Genomic DNA, 16868 nt, shown 5'->3' with positions numbered 1-16868 from the left:
TGGAAGTCAAAGCAAACAAAATGCTGCTGGGTGCACTAGTGCATGCCTGTCATCCCAGCTATTTGTGAGGCTGAGGCAGTAAGATCATAAGCTGAAGGCCAGGTGGGCAACTAAGGGAGATGCTATCTCAATTTAAAAGGGTTGGGGATAAAGCTCAGTGGGAGTGGCCCTATGCTCAAACTCCAGTGTCAGGAAATCAAGGAAGGAGGGAAGGGAGAGAGAGGCCACCTCAACCTTGGGAGCAAGAAGTCACCTCAGTCCCAACGCAGACATGGCATCAAGCACTGTCCCAGTGTCTGTGGGACCCGGGATCCTGATGCAGCCCTGAACCCCATTCACTCCGTCCTTTCTCCACAGGTCCACTTCCCCTCAGAGCTCAAAAAGAGGCTGGCAGGGCTGGGGATTTAGCTCAGCGGTTCCATCGCCTGCCTCACAAGCCCAAGGTCCTGAGTTCGATCTCCGGTACCAAAAAAAAAAAAAGAGGCTTGCAGCCTCCTAAACTCTTATCCCAGTGTTTGGGCTCCTCTTGTGGACTTGATGGAGAAGACAGAGGGCCCCGAGTTTCTGCCTGCTGCAGTGGCCCACTGTCCTTTCCCTGGCTTTTCATCACGATTAGAATCAAGCACCACCCCTGTTACTCTTGTTTTTAGAGCAGCCGCTTCTCCCCTTGCTCAACCCGTCACGCTCTCTCTCTAGCCCCATCCCTTTCCTGGTCACCACCCATGACACAGTGGACTCGCTGACCTTGGGCTCATAGGGGACAGGGGGCCTGCTCCTTCCCCTCCCACTTCTCTGTGATCCTGCTGTCAGTGCCTCCCTCTTATTCATCTACTTCCTTCCTGTCCATTCTTTAGGACTCAACTCAAAAGCTGCCCTCTCACTACTTGGAAGCCAGTGCTTTATTTTAAAACTAATAAAGTGACAGAACTTGTTTTGTTTTTTTGGTACTGGGGATCGAACTCCGATCCTTGCACTTGCAAGGCAGGCAGTGGAACCACTGAGCTAAATCTCCACGCCCCAGAACTTGCTTTTACACAAGCTGTGCCTTAGGATAACTAAACTTTGAGAGGAAGGGGAGAGATGAGGGGTGGAGAATGGGGTGAGCATAAAAATAAAACAAGGCATGGAGGGACAGATGTTGATGTTCATTACACTACTGTACATTTTCTGACTGAAATTTTCAAATATACACAAAGTTAAGCAATGCATAAGGCCCTGAGTTTGACCTCCCCTACTGTAAAAACCAACCAACAAACAACACACATACAAAGATCAAGCAGGGCTGGAGATGCAGCTCAGTGGTGGAGTACACTTAGCATGCCTGAGGCTCAATCCCTAGCACCACACAAATAATAAAGGCTGCAGCTCCCTGAAATGAAGGCCTTCTACAGGGCTTCTGCCTTGACCACAGGTCCTCACAGGTCCTGTCTTCTGAGCCTAGCTGGGTCCACAGCAGCCCCTCAATGGATGCTGAACATGAATGGTGGTGCTAATCTTCATAACCCAGGAACATGGAAGTCACTCCAGGATCCTGAAGAGGAATGAAAGGCATAGGACAGCCCTCCCCACCCCGAACACCAGCAACTGCCCTTTTGCCTGGGGAGCCACCCACAGGTCGGAGGGCCCTCATTTTCACCTTTGGAGCTGAACTATACTCCTGCCCTGAGCCTGTCCCAAGAGCTACCCCACGAAAACACACATGCAAACACAGGCGCACACACACACATGCGGAGGCTGCTGTCAGGAACTTTAATAAGGCATGGCTGATGACTCTTGCTGCTAATAGTTACAGGTCAAAGAGGAAGGGCATTACATCTGTAAGAAAATAAAAAAAAAGTTCAAGGGAACTTGTACTTTGCAACCACTGTCCCCACATCTGGAATGCTCTCTTCTAGTAGGCCATTTACATCTCCTTGCTGGATGCTCACACACCACCTCTTTTGAGGCTCCCTGAACAGTGCCAGGAAAAAGGAGAAAGTTGCCATTGCATGTGACACCTCTCATGGGCCAGCTGTGCCTTGTGCCCCTCAACCCCAAGCCCTGCCACATCAAGGGTCATGCTAACGGGAGCGGTCTCAGCTCCACCAGGCATCACCAGTGGAGCTTAGACCACTGCTGCCCCCCTTCCCCCAGAGCAGGACCCAGGCTGGTAGCCTTAGCTCAGGGCCCTCAGGTCCCCCCTTGGGCCCACGGGTGACAAGGCATCACACCTGGCTGGCTCATGCACTGCTGGATACTTTCCAGCCGAGTGGAAGCCAAGGCTCGGGCCTCCTCCGCAAAGCGGCGGCGTCCCTCCTCAGTCAACTTCCAGAGGCAGGATCGAGGCCGGGGGTTGGCCTCCCCCTGCATACTGACCGGCACTTTCTGAAAGCTGTCTCGGAAACAGAGATTGTGACGGATTGTATTCTTCCAGCCTTCTGGAGCCGTCCGGAAGAAAGGGAAGTGCAGTCTGTGGACAGGGAGGAAAGGTAAGGCAATGAGAGGTTTCTGTGGAGGAGGCCCCACTGCCCAGCCAGCTGTGCCCTAGGGGCCAGGAGCCTCACATCTTCTCTCAAGGTGGCTAATGCTAAGTCGGGCTGGCACTGCTCTTTGCTGACTGCACACATGGCAAACTTCCCCACTGTGCACTGCTTATGAGACCCTCTACCCCAATGCTAGAGATTGAACCTTGGGCCTTCACACTGAGCTACATCCCCAACCTCTTTTATTTTGAGACAGAATCTTGCTAAATTCCCCAGGCTGGGCTCCAATTTACAATCATTCTGCTTCAGCCTCCCTAAGTGCTGGGATTAAATGCCTGCTCATAGCCAGCTGAAAATCCTCTTTTTAAAATTAAAAAAAAATTTTTTTTTTGGTACTGGGGATCAAACTCAGGACCTTAGGTGGCAGAACCACTGAGCTGAATCCCCAGCCCATTTTTTTTTTTTAAATTTTTGAGACAGGGTTTTGCTATGTAGTTCAGGCTGGCCTTGAACTCACTATATAGTCCAGGCTGGCCTCCAGCTCCCAGTGATCCTCCTGCCTCAGCCTCCTGTGCTGGAATTACAGGCATGTGCCACCATGCCCGGCCCCTTTTTTATAGACGGAGTCTCACTTTGTAGTTCAGGCTGGCCTAGAACTGACTATGCAGCCCAGACAGGAAGTGTCACCACTCCCAGCACTAAGTCTTCTTTTTAAAGCCCATCTCACTGCTCCCAGCCCTAGGTTTTTTCCTTAGTTGCCCTCAGGGCTCAGAACTTGGGTCACAGGAGAAACAAAGAAGAATCAGGCCTCTTGTCACAGGGCCACACCACTGGTGGATTAATAATCTGAGACATTGGGCTCTTCTCCATTCCAATCCTGGTTAAGGGCCCGGGAAACTCCCTCACTCCGGTACCTGAGTATCAAAGCTAAATCCAGTGCTGGGGGTGACCTCTGTAGCACAGTGTACACTCAGCATGTGCCAGACCTGGGTTCAATCCCAGAGCATGCATGCACAAACATGCACGTACACACACCCACTAGATGGCAGCCCTTCTCGACTGGGCTACCCTGGCCCCTGGGGTACAGGGAGCTATGCCAGGCAAGAACAGAGTAGAAGTGAGTGGGACACTGGTTGGGGAACCAGCGTTCCTACTGGCTAATCTTGAGAGGCAAGTGGAAGGAAGTGTTACTGACCCGGGTTAATCTTGTTTCATGGGGGATCCTGTTTATAGGTGGGGAGGAACACATTGGCCTGGGAGGGCGTTCATCCTCAGACTCAGATGGGGAAACTGAGTCAAAGCCCAGGGCCAGAGCAGATCACAAGGCTTCAGACCAGGGCCCGGACCCCCTCCCATCCCCCTCCTCACAGGGCCCCCCACACATACCGAGTGAAACTGTAGATCTGTTGCACGTTGAGGCCACAGGGGGGACTGTTGCTTAGTGCCAGGGCAATAAGGTGGAAGTAATTGAGAGGGGGCCTGGACCATAGCCTCCCCTCCAGGCTGACGGTTTGCTGCAGCCTCCGAGTCTGGAGGGAGGCCCTTGTGAGAGGGGACAGGAGAGCCACAGAGGAGCTGTCATCCTGGTCCTCAGCCTCCTCTTCTGTGAGCTAGAGGAGCAGAGTAGGAACTGGTCCTGACTCTGCGGGCTCCACTCCAGGGTGCAGTGGCTTAAGGGGAGTGGTGCAAGACTAGGTGGGCTTCTCCCCAACCCAAAGGACCTGCTCACTTCTGCACATGTTAACCTTTAGCTGTCCCTAGGAAAACCCAACACTGATGCTTTGTTCCTGTTCCCACCCACCCTGCCTACTGCCCAGGCTGGCTCACAGGCCAGTCAGTGATCCATACCTCCCTGTCACCAGGGGAAGAGGCGAACCGCTTCCGCTTCTGAGGGGGCAACTGTTCATTGTAGGAGGGCAGCATCAAGTCCACCCCTGTACCCTCTGAGCCTCTGTCATCTTGCTTTTCCAGGGATGGCTGAGGGCAGGGGGGCTTGCTTGTCACATCCTCCTTCTTCAAAGGATCTCTGACCTCCAGCTTGCCCAAAGGGTACACGATGTTGGGATTTACCCACATCCACAGGTTGGGTTCAATATCCAGACCTGTGTGGAGCAAAAGGAGATGGTGCTAAAGCTCAATGGCTTTTGAGTATCCCTGGTACCCAGCTCAGCACACACAACCATGTCAGAAAACTTCCTCACTACTCACCATCTCCATCAGGGTTGGGTTTCTTTTCCAGAGGCAATACAGGCGGATGAACCATTCGGAGTTTATATTTGGCAACTGGTGAAAAGTCAACAGAGTAACAATATAACAGAGTCACAATATAACACATTAACAGAGTCAAGGACAAAAACCATATGAACCTCTCAATAGATGCAGAAAAAGCATTTTTTTGGCGGGTACTGGGAATCGAACTAGGGACCTTCCGCTTGCGAGGCAGGCAATGGCACCACTGAATTAAATCCCTGGCCCAAAAAGCATTTGACAAGATCCAACACCCATTCATGACAAAAATCCTACACAAAATTGGAATATGGTCTTTATTTCAATCTGAAAAGAGCCATCTACAACAAACCAACAGCCAACATCATACTTTTTTTTTTTTTGGTACTGGGGATCAAACTCGGGTCCTTGCGCTTGCAAGGCAGGCGGTGGAACCACTGAGCTAAATCCCCAGCCCAACATCATACTAAATAAACAAAAACTGAAAGCTTTCACTCTAAAACCAGGAGCAAGACAAGGATGTCCACTGTCACCACTCTTGTTCAGTATTATTCTAGAAACATTAGCCAGACCAATTAGACAAAAAGAAAGAATAAGGATAGGAAAAGAAGACATTAAATTATCATTATTTGCAGATGACATGATACTCTACATAGAAGACCTCAAAAATGCCACTGAAAGTCTTGATTTGATAGCCAAATTCAGTAGCATAGCTAGATATAAAGTCAACACTCAAAGATCAATAGCCAGGGGTGGGAGATTTAGCTCAGTGGCTTCTTGCTTGCCTTGCAAGCGTAAGGTCCTGAGCTCGAGCCCTGGTATAGGGGGAGTGTCAATAGCCTTCCTGTACATGAATAACAAATTCACTGAGAGAAAATTAGGAAAACAACACATTTCACGATAGCATCCAAAAAAATGAAATATCTAGGAATCAATCTAATGGAATAAAAGACCTCTACATTGAAAACTACAGTACCCTGGAGAAGGAGATTGAGGGTTGGGGATTTAGCTCAGTGGCCCCATGCCTGCCTTGTAAGCACAAAGTCCTGAGTTCAATCCCCAGTACAAAAAAAAAAAAAAAAAAAAGGAGATTGAAGAGTATTATCAGAAAATAGAAAGACATTTCTTGTTCTTGGATAGGAAAAACCAATATAGTAAAAATGGTCATACTTCCAAAATTGTTATACAGATTGAATGCAATCCCAATCAAAATCTCAACAGCGTATCTCACAGAATTGGGAAAAAAAACAATCCTAAAATTCATTTGGAAGCAGAAGAGACTTAGAATAGCAAAGGCAATTTTGGGTAAAAAAGGCAAGTCAGGGGGTATCACAAGTCCTGACCTTAAATTATATTACAAAACTACCATGATAAAAACAGCATGGTACTGGGCCAGGGATTTAGCTCCCTGGTTCCACCACCTGCCCTGCAAGCACAAGGACCAAGTTCGATCCCCAGTACCAAAACAAACAAACAAACAAACAAACCCAGCATGGTACTGGCAAAAGAACAGACCTGAAGATCAATGGAACAGACTAGAGGTTACAGAAACAACTCCAGACATACTCAACCACCTTATCTTTGACAAAAGAGCCAAACACCTTCACTGGAAGAAAGATAGCCTCTTTAATAAATGGTGTTGGAAAAACTGGCTTTCCACATCCCAAAGATGGAAACTAGACCCATATCTTTCACCACACACTAACCTAAAACCAAAATGGATCAAAGATCTAAATATTAAAACAGAAACACTCAATCTGCTGGAAGATAGAATAGGTAGAATGCTTGAGGACATAGGAGTATGCAAAGACTTCATGAACAAAACTCAGACTGCTTGGGAAATACTATAAAGAATCAATAGCTGGGCGTGGTAGCGCAGACCTGTAATCCCAGCACTCAGGAGGCTGAGGCAGGAGGATCACCTCGAGTTTGAGGCCAGCCTGAACTACAAAGGGAGACCTGCTTCAAAAAAAAAAAAAAAAAAAAAGAATCAACAACTGGGATCTCATCTTATTAAAAAGCTTTTGCATAGCAAGAGAAACCACCAACAGAGTGAAGAGACAACCAACAGCATGGGAAAATTTTTTTACCAGCTATTCCTTGGACAAAGGACTACTATCTAGAATACATAAAGAACTCAAAAAAATCAGAGCCCTCAAATTTAAAGACCCAATCCAAAAATGGGCATCTGAAATAGACACTTCTCAGATGAAGTAGAAATAGCAAATAAATATATTAAAATTAAAATAATGGGTCATGCTGCATCGTGTTAGGGGTGTGAAGTTGTTCTTGAGCAGATCGTCTCTGCCCAAGGAGAAAATGAGTTTAGCTCTGAGAAGTGATCTTGTGATAGACAAAACAAAAAGGAAAAAAAGAAGAGAGCTCACTGAGGAACGGAAACAAGAAATTAAAGATGCTTTTGAACTATTTGATACAAAGATGAAACAATAGATTATCATGAATTAAAGGTGGCAATGAGAGCCTTACGGTTTGATGTAAAAAAAAGTGGATATACTGAAGATTCTTAAAGATTATGACAGAGAAGCCACAGGGAAAAATCACCTTTGAAGACTTTAATGAAGTTGTGACAGACTGGATATTGGAACGAGATCCACATGAAGAAATATTGAAGGCGTTTAAACTATTTGATGATGATGATTCAAGTAAAGTAAGTTTGAGGAATTTGAGATGTGTTGCCAGAGAACTAGGAGAAAATATGAGTGATGAGGAACTTCGAGCTATGATAGAAGAATTTGATAAAGATGGTGATGGAGAAATAAATCAAGAGAAGTTCACTGCTATTATGACTGGTGACAGTTAAAGAATTCTAAGGATAAACACTGAGAATATTGCAGTTACCATCTTAAATTCTATTTTTGTGCCTGGAGCCATGTTAAAAAAGAAACCAGCTGAATTCTTTTTTTCCAAAAGGACCAAAACTAAACATCTTCTGTGTTTATATGTACTACTGTTAAGTTTCTTTGTATGAACAGTGTTGTTAGTATTGAAATAGTTTAGCTTTGTATTATAATATGAGTTTTATATAAAGTTTTAAAAAATAAAAAAAATATTAAAATAATGCTGAGTTTCCATCTCACTCCAGAAAGAATGGCTGTTATCAAGAAATCAACCAGGGCCGGGGATTTAGCTCAGTGGCATCCTGCCTGCCTCACAAGCATAAGGTCCTGAGTTTGATTCCCAGCACCAAAAAAAAAAGAAAGAAGGAAAGAAATCAATCAATAACTAATGCTGGAGGGGCCGTGAGGAAAAAGAAACCTTTTCCACTGTTGGTGGGAGTGTAGACTGGTACAACCATTGTGAAAATCAGTGTGGAGATTTCTCAAAAAACTAAAACTAGGGGCCAGGGATTTAGCTCAGTCATTCCACTGCCTGCCTTGCAAGTGCAAGGACCCAAGTTCAATCTCCGGTACCAAAAAAAAAAAAATCAAAAAACTAAAACTAGAGGTTCCATTTGACCCAGCTATTCCTCTTCTTGGCATCTTCCTGAAAGAATTAAAAGCATCATACCACAGTGATATATGCACACCCATGTTTACAGCAGAATAGTTTGTAATAACTAAATCTTGGAAACAGTCCAAATGCCCATCACCCAATGAATGGATAAAGAAGATATTGTTTTTGTACAGTGGAGTACCTCTCTGCCATAAAGAAGGATGAGCTTCATACATTTCTAGCTAAATGGATGGACCTTGAGTGAAATAAATTGGACACATGTGTAATACTGCATTGTTTCTCTGGTGTGAGAAACCGAAAGTGGAAATAAGGACTGAAATGTATAATAGATACTGGGAAATGGGAAGAAAATGTTCAAATGAGAAGGGGAACAAGGGAGAAGGGAAGGAGAAAGGAAGGAAGGGATGTGAAAATAGAAGGAAAAATGGAAACAAAGCTTTTGTACATAGGGAGTGGAGGGGGCTTGAGGGAAGGGGGTAATGGGAAAAAAGGCAGGATGTATCATGTACAGGTGCAAATTCCCTACAATGAGTGTTATCATTATGTATGCTTAAAATGTACCAATAAATGTTTTGATATTAAAAAAAGAGTCACAATATTGTAGTATTTCCATTGAGATTGTGGCCCTTGAAACTGTCTCGGGAAAAGGTTGTAGATCCTATTCTATTGGTCTTCCCTTCACCTTTCTGCCCTTCTCATTCCCCTCTAAATTTTTTCTTCTTCTTTTTGAGACAAAGTGGCTTTGAACTCACTATGTAGCCCAGGCTGGCCTCAAACTCATGGCAATCCTCCTGCTTCAGCCTTCCAAGTGGTGGGATTACAGGCATGTGCCACCATGCCTGGCCTGTGGATTCCTTTCTTCCCACTTCACATACACAGTCCCTGAACAATCTCATGTGTGCCTTGTGACTTCAGTCACCATCAATAAACCCAGGGCTTGCAAATCTTTACCTCTCGCTTGGGTGTCTTAGCTAGTCCTTTTAAGTAGAACTGCCAACTAGCTGTCCTTATGTGGGTAGCCTGCAAGTACGTCAAACTTAACATTTCTAAAACTAAATTCCATTTTCTTGGTTTTTTCCCTGTATTTCTGATCTCAGTGGATAGCACCATCACCCAAACAGGTGTTCAGGGCAGAAACTACTTTTTGCCCTGACTCTGTCCCTGTGAGTATAGTCATAATCTAGTGTTGTGTTTGGGAAATGATGATATATTGATGCGAGAGCTCAGTAATTAGAAAAGATCCCATTATATTGCTAGTGTTCAACATAGTAGTACTAGAAAAAGGAAAAAATAGCAAAATATACAAAGTTAGGAAAAGAAAGGCAAAGCTATTATTATTTCCAGAAAAATTATTAAGAGCAGGGCATGGCGGTATATGCATATAATTCCAGTTACCAGGGAAGCCACTGAGCAATTTAGTGAGATTCTGCCTCAAAATAGAAAAACAAACTAAAAAGAGTTTGGGATGTAGCTCAGTGCTCCCTGGGTTCAATCCCCAGTACTATTTAAAAAGAAAGAAAGAAAGAAAGAAAGAAAGAAAGAAAGAAAGAAAGAAAGAAAGAAAGAATAATTAACATAAAAACAATGTAATATCAATATACAAATGATTAAAACCCAGAAGAATATATACAGCAACTTTGCTGAATAAGAATATACTAATCAATACTGTTCCTCTATGCAAGCATTAAAACTGGAAATTAACTTTTAAAAAGGTACAACTTACAATAGCAATCAAAATTATAAAGGATCTAGAAGTTAGCTCAAGTAGAATGGACTACACTTCTATGGGGAAGAAAGGAATCTCTTTTACGGGACATAATGGACTAGAAATAGGGCGGGGAGTGTAGGTCAGTGGTAGTGTTTGCTTAGCATCCACAAAGCAATGGTTTCAGTCCTTAGCATCACAAATGAAAAAGAAAAACAAAAAGGCAGGTGTGGTGGTGCACACCTGTAGTCCCAGCACTCGGTACTTGGGAGGCTGAGGCAGAAGGATCACCAAGAGTTTGAAGCTGGGCTAAGTATTTAGCTCAGTGGTTCCGAGGCCTATCTCCCAAGCGCAAGGTCCCAAGTTCGATCCCTGGTACTAAAAAAAAAAAGTTTGAAGCCAGCCCAGTCTACATAGTGAGTTGAAGGACAGCTTGAACTACATAGCAAGAGACCTTGTCTCAAAAAAAATCCCCAAAAAACCACCAAGGGCCAAGGATTTAGCTCAGTGGTTCCAGTGCCTGCCTCTCAAGTGCAAGGTCCCGAGTTTGATCCCCAGTACCAAAAAACAAAACAAAACAAAACAAAAAAGAACCCAAAGTTCTCAGTTCTCTAGTATAGAGTTCCTACAAAATCATTAAGTAGGGGCAGGAATTTAGCTCAGTGGCACCGCACCTGTCTGGCAAGCAGAAGGTCCTGAGTTCAATCCTCAGTACTGGAAAAAAAAAATCAATAAGTAAACTTAATGAGTGGGCAAAAGATATGAACAGCATTTACAAGGATGGACTCCCTGGATGGCTAATAAGATGCTCGGCCTTACTGCTACTAATAAAAAAAACCAATACAGTAAAATAACGAAATAACACTTTACATCAACCAAACTGACAATTACAAAAACAGACAATCCCAAGTGTTGACAAAGATGCAGGGAAACAGAATCCCTGCAAGTCTGAGTAACAACTGATACAGGCCCTGAGAAGAGCAGTCCCCATGAAGAGTAATGAGGAAGGATGGCAGCTTCCTGGGCCTTCAGCCTGCTCCTGGCTGTGTGTGTGTATTCTCAGTCACGCCAGAAACATATAGCTGGGCATGGTGGCACACGCCTGTGATCCCAGCACTCGGGAGGCCGAGGCAGAAAGGTCACTGGAGTTGGAGGCCAGCATGAGCTACACAGGGAAAACTTGTCTCAAAAAAAAAAAAAAAAGAAAAAGAAAGAAACAACTGCTAAACTCTTGGCTATTCCCCTAGCTCCTGGCTTACTGTGTCTCTCTAACCCTGCTCCTGCCTTAAATCTTGGCAGCTTCTTAAAAGCTTCTCCAAGGATTTGCCTTCCACCCTACTTAATGATTTATTTTTTGTAATGTTAGGGATCAAACCCAAGGCCTTGAAGATGTTGGGCATGAACTGTACCACTGAGCCACACCGCCAGACCCTACTTTATTATTTTTTAAGAGATAGGGGCTAGGGGTGTGGCTCAGTAGCAGAACACTTGCCTAACATGTGAGGTCCTGGGTTTGATCCCCAGCACTAAAAAAAAAAAAAAGGAGAAACAAAGAGGGGAACAGGGTCTCCCTATGTTGCCCAGGCTGAGCCTAAACTCCTGGGCTCAGATGATCCTCCCTCATCTGTCTCCCAGGTGGCTGGGACCATACTTCTCTCACCCCTGCTTCATAAAGCACCTCTCAGCCACGACCTAATCCAGTACTGCAGCCTCTGCAGGCCTCCCCTGTGCACCACACGCAAGCGTGCCCCTGCCTTTGCAGAGCACTCCCTCTCACTCCCGCCAGTCCCACTGGCACTGCCCATCTGCTGCACCATGGGTTCAGAGCACTGTGTCACACACAGAGTGTGATTAATCACAGTTGCGGTTTGGCCAAACAAGTGCTCCAAAACCACAGAGGGCCCAGGCCTTGACCCTGCGCACAAGAGAGACAGCAAAACGTTTGACCACAGGTTCCAAGTTGGTTGAAGAGAGAAGCTATGAAAAGTGACAAGATCAGTGTGTTGGTCTCAGTGGGATGGAAGGACAGTGCCTCTGGACGTCTGGCTGCCAGTGCCTTCTCAAACACACTGTCCCCAAAATACTCCTCTCGTTCCTTTGTCATTCATTTTTCTGTCTACCGGATCATTCTCAACAACATTCAAACATGTTGTAACAAACAAAACTAACATGTTAATTCTTCCATCTTACATAAACCAAGAATTTATTTGCCTCTACTTTCTGTGCCAGGCTACTACTTCATGTTTTTTGCTTCTCTTCAAAGCAAAACTCTTTGAAAGAATTGCCTATAATTTTGGTGTCTACATCTCTTTCTCTTTTTGAGGAAGGGTCTCCTTACAGCACCAGGCTGACCTCAAACTCCTACAGGTGGTCCACTGTGTCCAGCTTTCCTCCTTTCTTAACTGCTCTCCAGACAGGACTTCAATGATATCACACCTCCAGAACCACTCTTGTCAAAGATGCCAGTGACGTCGATGCTGCTAAATGCAATAGTCTCATAGATCTCTCCCCTCTTTTTCCTACCTAATTTTTTTTTTTGGTACCTGGGATCGAACTCAGGTCCTGTGCTTGCGCACCAGGTGGCGAAACCACTGAGCTAAATCCCCAGCCCTCTCCAAAATTTCAGGTCCATAAATCTGACACCTGGAAGTATCTCCTCCAGGTCAGCAAGTCCAGAGTTTCCGATCTCCCCAACCCATTTTCAATGACACCTATCCCATCTCAATTCTATCCTTCCAGTCAGCTCAAAATTTCAGGAGTCAGCTTCCAATTTCTTTTTTTCTTTCTTTCTTCCCTTGAGATGAGGTCTTGCAATGTCTTCTAGGCTAGCTTTGAACTCCCAGGGTCAACCAACCCTCCTGCCTCAGCTTCCTGGGTAGTTGACACCAAAGGGATGGGCCACTGGCCTCCTAAGAGTTGTTGAAGGCGGGTGTTGTGGCGCATGCCTGTAATCCCAGGGCTGAGGCAGGAATTCCAGGGCAACCTGGGCTACATAATGAGACCCAGTCTCTCACCTCGATTACTACCACAGCCTCTTAATTACTTTTTTTTTTCAGAGCTGGGGATCAAACCTAGGACCCTGACAGGTTAGGCAAGTGCTCTATTACTGAGCTGCAACCCCAGCCCTAGTACCTCTTGCATAGCTAAGCACACAGAATGTTCACTAGCTTTAACTACAGGGGCAAAGAGTGAGGGCAATCTAGGTGTATGCAAGGGAATATAAGCAAACCAGAGAACACTATGGAACAGTCAGAACTAATGAACCAAATTGCGCTTAGTAATACAGATAGCTGTCAAAAACAATATGAACACCAGGTGTGGTGGCACACGCCCTGCCCTTGTAATCCCAGCACTCTGGAGGCTGAGGCAGGAGGATCCCTGAGAGTTTGAGGCCAACCTGGGATACATAGTGAGTTCAGTTCTGTGCCATAACTGCACAGGGAGACCCTCTCTCAAAAACAAAAAATGAGAAAGATGGTGAACCATGGAATACCGAGCACTGCTAGGTGCTGGGCAACACCTGACAAGTTGTACACAATCCCGGCACCATTGGAGGCTGGGGCAGAAGGATTGCAAGTTCAGTTCCAGCCCAGTCTGCAATTTAGCGCCAGCAGAGACCCTGTTCAGAGCAACACAGATCTAAGTATGGGGGGAAGGTAGCTCAGTGCCAAAGCCCTGGTATCAATCCCTGAATCACCAAAAAAAGACAAAAAAGTTCTGGCAGGAGCGACCCTAAGAAGAAGGGGCTGGAAGAGGCCTAGAAGGTTCTGGGGGCTGGGCAGGTGGAGCTGAAAGGCCCAGTTCCTGGATGGCTGCCCTGGGGGCGTCCCAGCCGCTCCTGGGGCCCGGCAAGTGGGCCGTGGGGGAGAGAGAGAAGGGGACCCCGAAACTGCGCCCCGAGCGCCACCCCACCCGCGCCTGCGAACACTCACGGATCTGCTCTGTCATGGGGAGGTGCGACGTGGTGAAGGAGAGAAAGCACTCGTTGCCCATGTCCCAGTCCAGGAGCCCGGGGACCTGGCCATGGAGGCTGGCCCAGAAGTCAGGGTGGCGGAGCTTCGTGGCCACCGTGGGCGGGGGAGCGGCTCGCAGGTGGGGAGCTCGGCCCGCGCTCACACTACTTAAGTAGCCTGCGGCGGCCCAGGTGCGGCTGAGAGGCGCAGACGCCCCGAGCTGAGCTCGCCGCTGCCCCGAGGGCTCTCTGCGCCCCGACCCTCGATCCTAGGGAGTCAACAAGGTTTGAGGATCCAGGAGGACCCATAGTGTGTATCTCACACCTTTTCTCCCCTGGCGTCTCACAAGGATCTTCCGATAGGGCTAATAGCGGCTTCCTGAAAGTTCTGATAGGTTTTATGGTTTATCTAAGATCGCATATGTAGCAGGTTGTGGAGATAGCATTAGAATGAATGTTGATTTAACTTTTAAAGTTTCGAGTTTTTTGCTGGGCGTGGTGGCGCATGCTTGTAATTCCAGCACTCTGAGAAGCTGAGGCAGGAAGATCTCAAATTCAAACCCAGCCAGGGCAATTTAAACTGAGTGTGCTAGTGTACACCTGTAATCGCAGCACTTGGGAGCCTGAGGCAAGAGGATTGCTGAGAATTCAAGGTCAGCCTGGACTATGTAGTGAGACCCTGTCTCAAATCTCAAACAACAACAACAAAACAAAGAAAAAAGTAACTCACTATAAAGGCCTTGGATTCGACCCCCAGCATCTCCTCCCCCCAAAAAAGTATGCGATACATTACAATTTAACAGAATAGCTATGAGTGGTGGCACAGGGCCCTAATCCTAGCACTCTGAAAACTGAGGAAGGAGGAGCACCACAAATTTGAGGCCAATCTGGGCTACATAGTAAATTCAAGGCCAGTTTGAACTCCACAATGACACCCTATTTTAAGGAAAAAAAAAAAAAAAAAAAAAAAAAAATATATATATATATATATATATGTATATATAAAGCCCAGCCAAGGTTCAGTGTGAAAGCCCTGGGCTCCACCCCCCAGTACCCCCCGTAAGGTTGGTGATACTTTAAAATTTACAGAAAATTCAAAAAATGCTATGAAAAAAATCCTGTATACCCATTCACACAGATTCATAATTTTTTTTTTTTTTGTACTGGGGCTCGAACTGGGGTCCTTGTGCTCCCAAGGCAGGTGACGGAACCACTGAGTTAAATCCCTGGCCCATCATTATTAATATTTTAACTATTTGCTTTTTCCATACATATATACTGTCATTTAGATATATATATTTTGTTTTGTTTTGTTTTTTTGAGACACGGTCTCAATATGTAGCTCAGGCTGGCCTCAAACTTGTGTCCATCCTGCCTCAGCCTCTGGAGTGCTGGGATTACAGGCATGTGCCACCATGCCCAGCTATATTACATCATCATCATCATCATCATCATCATCATCATCATCATCATCATCATCATTTGGTTGCTAGGGATGGAACCCAGGCCTTATACATGCTAGACAAGTGCTCTACTACTGAGTAGCATTCCCAGCCCATATATGTATATTTTTTTCCCCTGAATTATTTGAGAGTAACTCAGACATCTTGCCTCTTTACCCGTAAGCCCTTCAGGATGTGTTTCCTAAAAACAGAGATGCTGGACTGGGGATTTAGCTCAGTGGTTCCACTGCCTGTCTCCCAAGCACAAGGACCTGAGTTTGATCTCCGGTACAAAAACAAAAAAAACAAAAAAAACAGGGATGCTGGTTTACATCACCAGAAAATTATCAAAAATGTAACATCGATGCAAAACCATATTTAATGTATAGATCTTATTCTAATTTTACCAGTTATCCCACCTATGTTCTTCATATAACTTTTTAGTGGTCTAGGATCACCTTCAGATCATGTAGTGCATGTAACATCTATTTCTCTTCAGTTACTTTGGTTTCCTTTTACTCTTTTTGGAGCAACAGTTTCTTAGCCTTTGTAATCTTTCATAATATTGACCTTTGACTGCTGGGACCTGAATCCAGGCCTCCTGGTGGTAAGTATTGAGCTGCACCCCAGCCCACACTGTTACTTTTGTTTTTGTTTTGAGACAAATATTGCCTAAACTGGTCTTGAACTCCTGGGCTCAAGTAACATTTACATTTTTTTTCCAGTACTGGGAATTGAACTTGGGACTGGACACATACTAGGTCAGCGCTCTGGTGCTGAGCTACATCAGTCAGCCCAACACTGACATTTTTCAAGTGCAGAGGCTATTTATTTTATAGAATGCCCATCAGTTTGGGTTTGACTAGTGTTTCCTTGCAATTAGAGTTAGATTATGCAATTTGGGGGGCAAGAATGGCAGAAAAGTAATGCCTTTTCTTAGCATTTTGCTTCAAAAGCTGTCAGTTTTCTCATTAGTATGTCAACTTATATCATTTGGTTTAGGGGTATCCACCAGGTTTCTTTTTTTTTTTTTTGGTACCAGGGATTGAACTTGAGTCCTTGTGCTTTCGAGGCAGGCGGCAGAACCACTGAGCTAAATCCCCAGCCCACCACCAGGTTTCTTGATTATAAGGTTACCCCCTCCTCTTTTAAATTAGTAAGCAATCTGTGGGGAAATACATTGCAGTCACCTAATATTCCGGGTTTTTTGTTGTTTTTGTTTTTGTTTTTATTTTTAAGACAGAGTGTCACTATGTAGTTCAGGCTGACCTTGAACTCATTATAGCCCAGACTGGCCTCAAACTCTTAGCAATCCTGCCTCAGCCTCCCAAGTGCTGGGATTATAGGTGTGTGCCATCATGCCCCACTAATTACCTAATATTCTGATTCTGTTCATCAAATTTGAACCCACTAGCATTCATTTATAACTTGTCTGAATCAGTCATTACTTATGGTGGTTATAAAATTATAAGTTTTCTACATTTTTTTCAGGGCCTTCCCTCAGTTTTTCTTCTTTCTTCCTTCCTTCCTTCCTTTCTTTCTGTACTGGGGATTGAACTCGGGACCTGGCGCTTTTGAGGCAGGTGCCGGAACCACTGAGCTAAATC

At 45.3% G+C, this 16868-nt stretch overlaps 1 protein-coding gene and 1 pseudogene across 3 annotated transcripts; one reads left to right on the top strand and one right to left on the bottom strand.

The window, feature by feature from the left end:
- Positions 1-1136: 1136 nt before the first annotated feature.
- On the bottom strand, positions 1137-14026 carry Foxr1 (forkhead box R1). Of its 3 annotated transcripts, none has more exons than XM_021237740.2 (6): positions 13800-13954; positions 4671-4745; positions 4311-4564; positions 3849-4072; positions 2356-2449; positions 1137-1950 (listed from the first exon to the last, which is right to left on the bottom strand). In XM_021237740.2, the coding sequence occupies exons 1-6, from the start codon at positions 13858-13860 to the stop codon at positions 1810-1812; spliced, it is 849 nt and encodes a 282-aa protein (XP_021093399.1). In that variant the 5' UTR covers positions 13861-13954; the 3' UTR covers positions 1137-1809. The 3 variants fall into 3 exon arrangements, with proteins under 3 accessions (XP_021093399.1, XP_021093401.1, XP_004856798.1); XM_021237742.2 differs by having other exon boundaries at positions 1139-1815; XM_004856741.4 differs by having other exon boundaries at positions 1140-1815; positions 2211-2449; positions 13800-14026.
- LOC101725584 (centrin-3 pseudogene) lies at positions 6943-7709 on the top strand (annotated as a pseudogene).
- Positions 14027-16868: the final 2842 nt, after the last annotated feature.

This window comes from Heterocephalus glaber, unplaced genomic scaffold, assembly GCF_053883595.1.
Source record: "Heterocephalus glaber isolate CG9 unplaced genomic scaffold, H.glaber_assembly_v1.0 deba00001429, whole genome shotgun sequence".
NCBI classification, from domain to species: domain Eukaryota; kingdom Metazoa; phylum Chordata; class Mammalia; order Rodentia; family Bathyergidae; genus Heterocephalus; species Heterocephalus glaber.
Note: the sequence above shows the minus strand (reverse complement) of the source record. Positions and strands in the feature narration are given on the sequence as shown.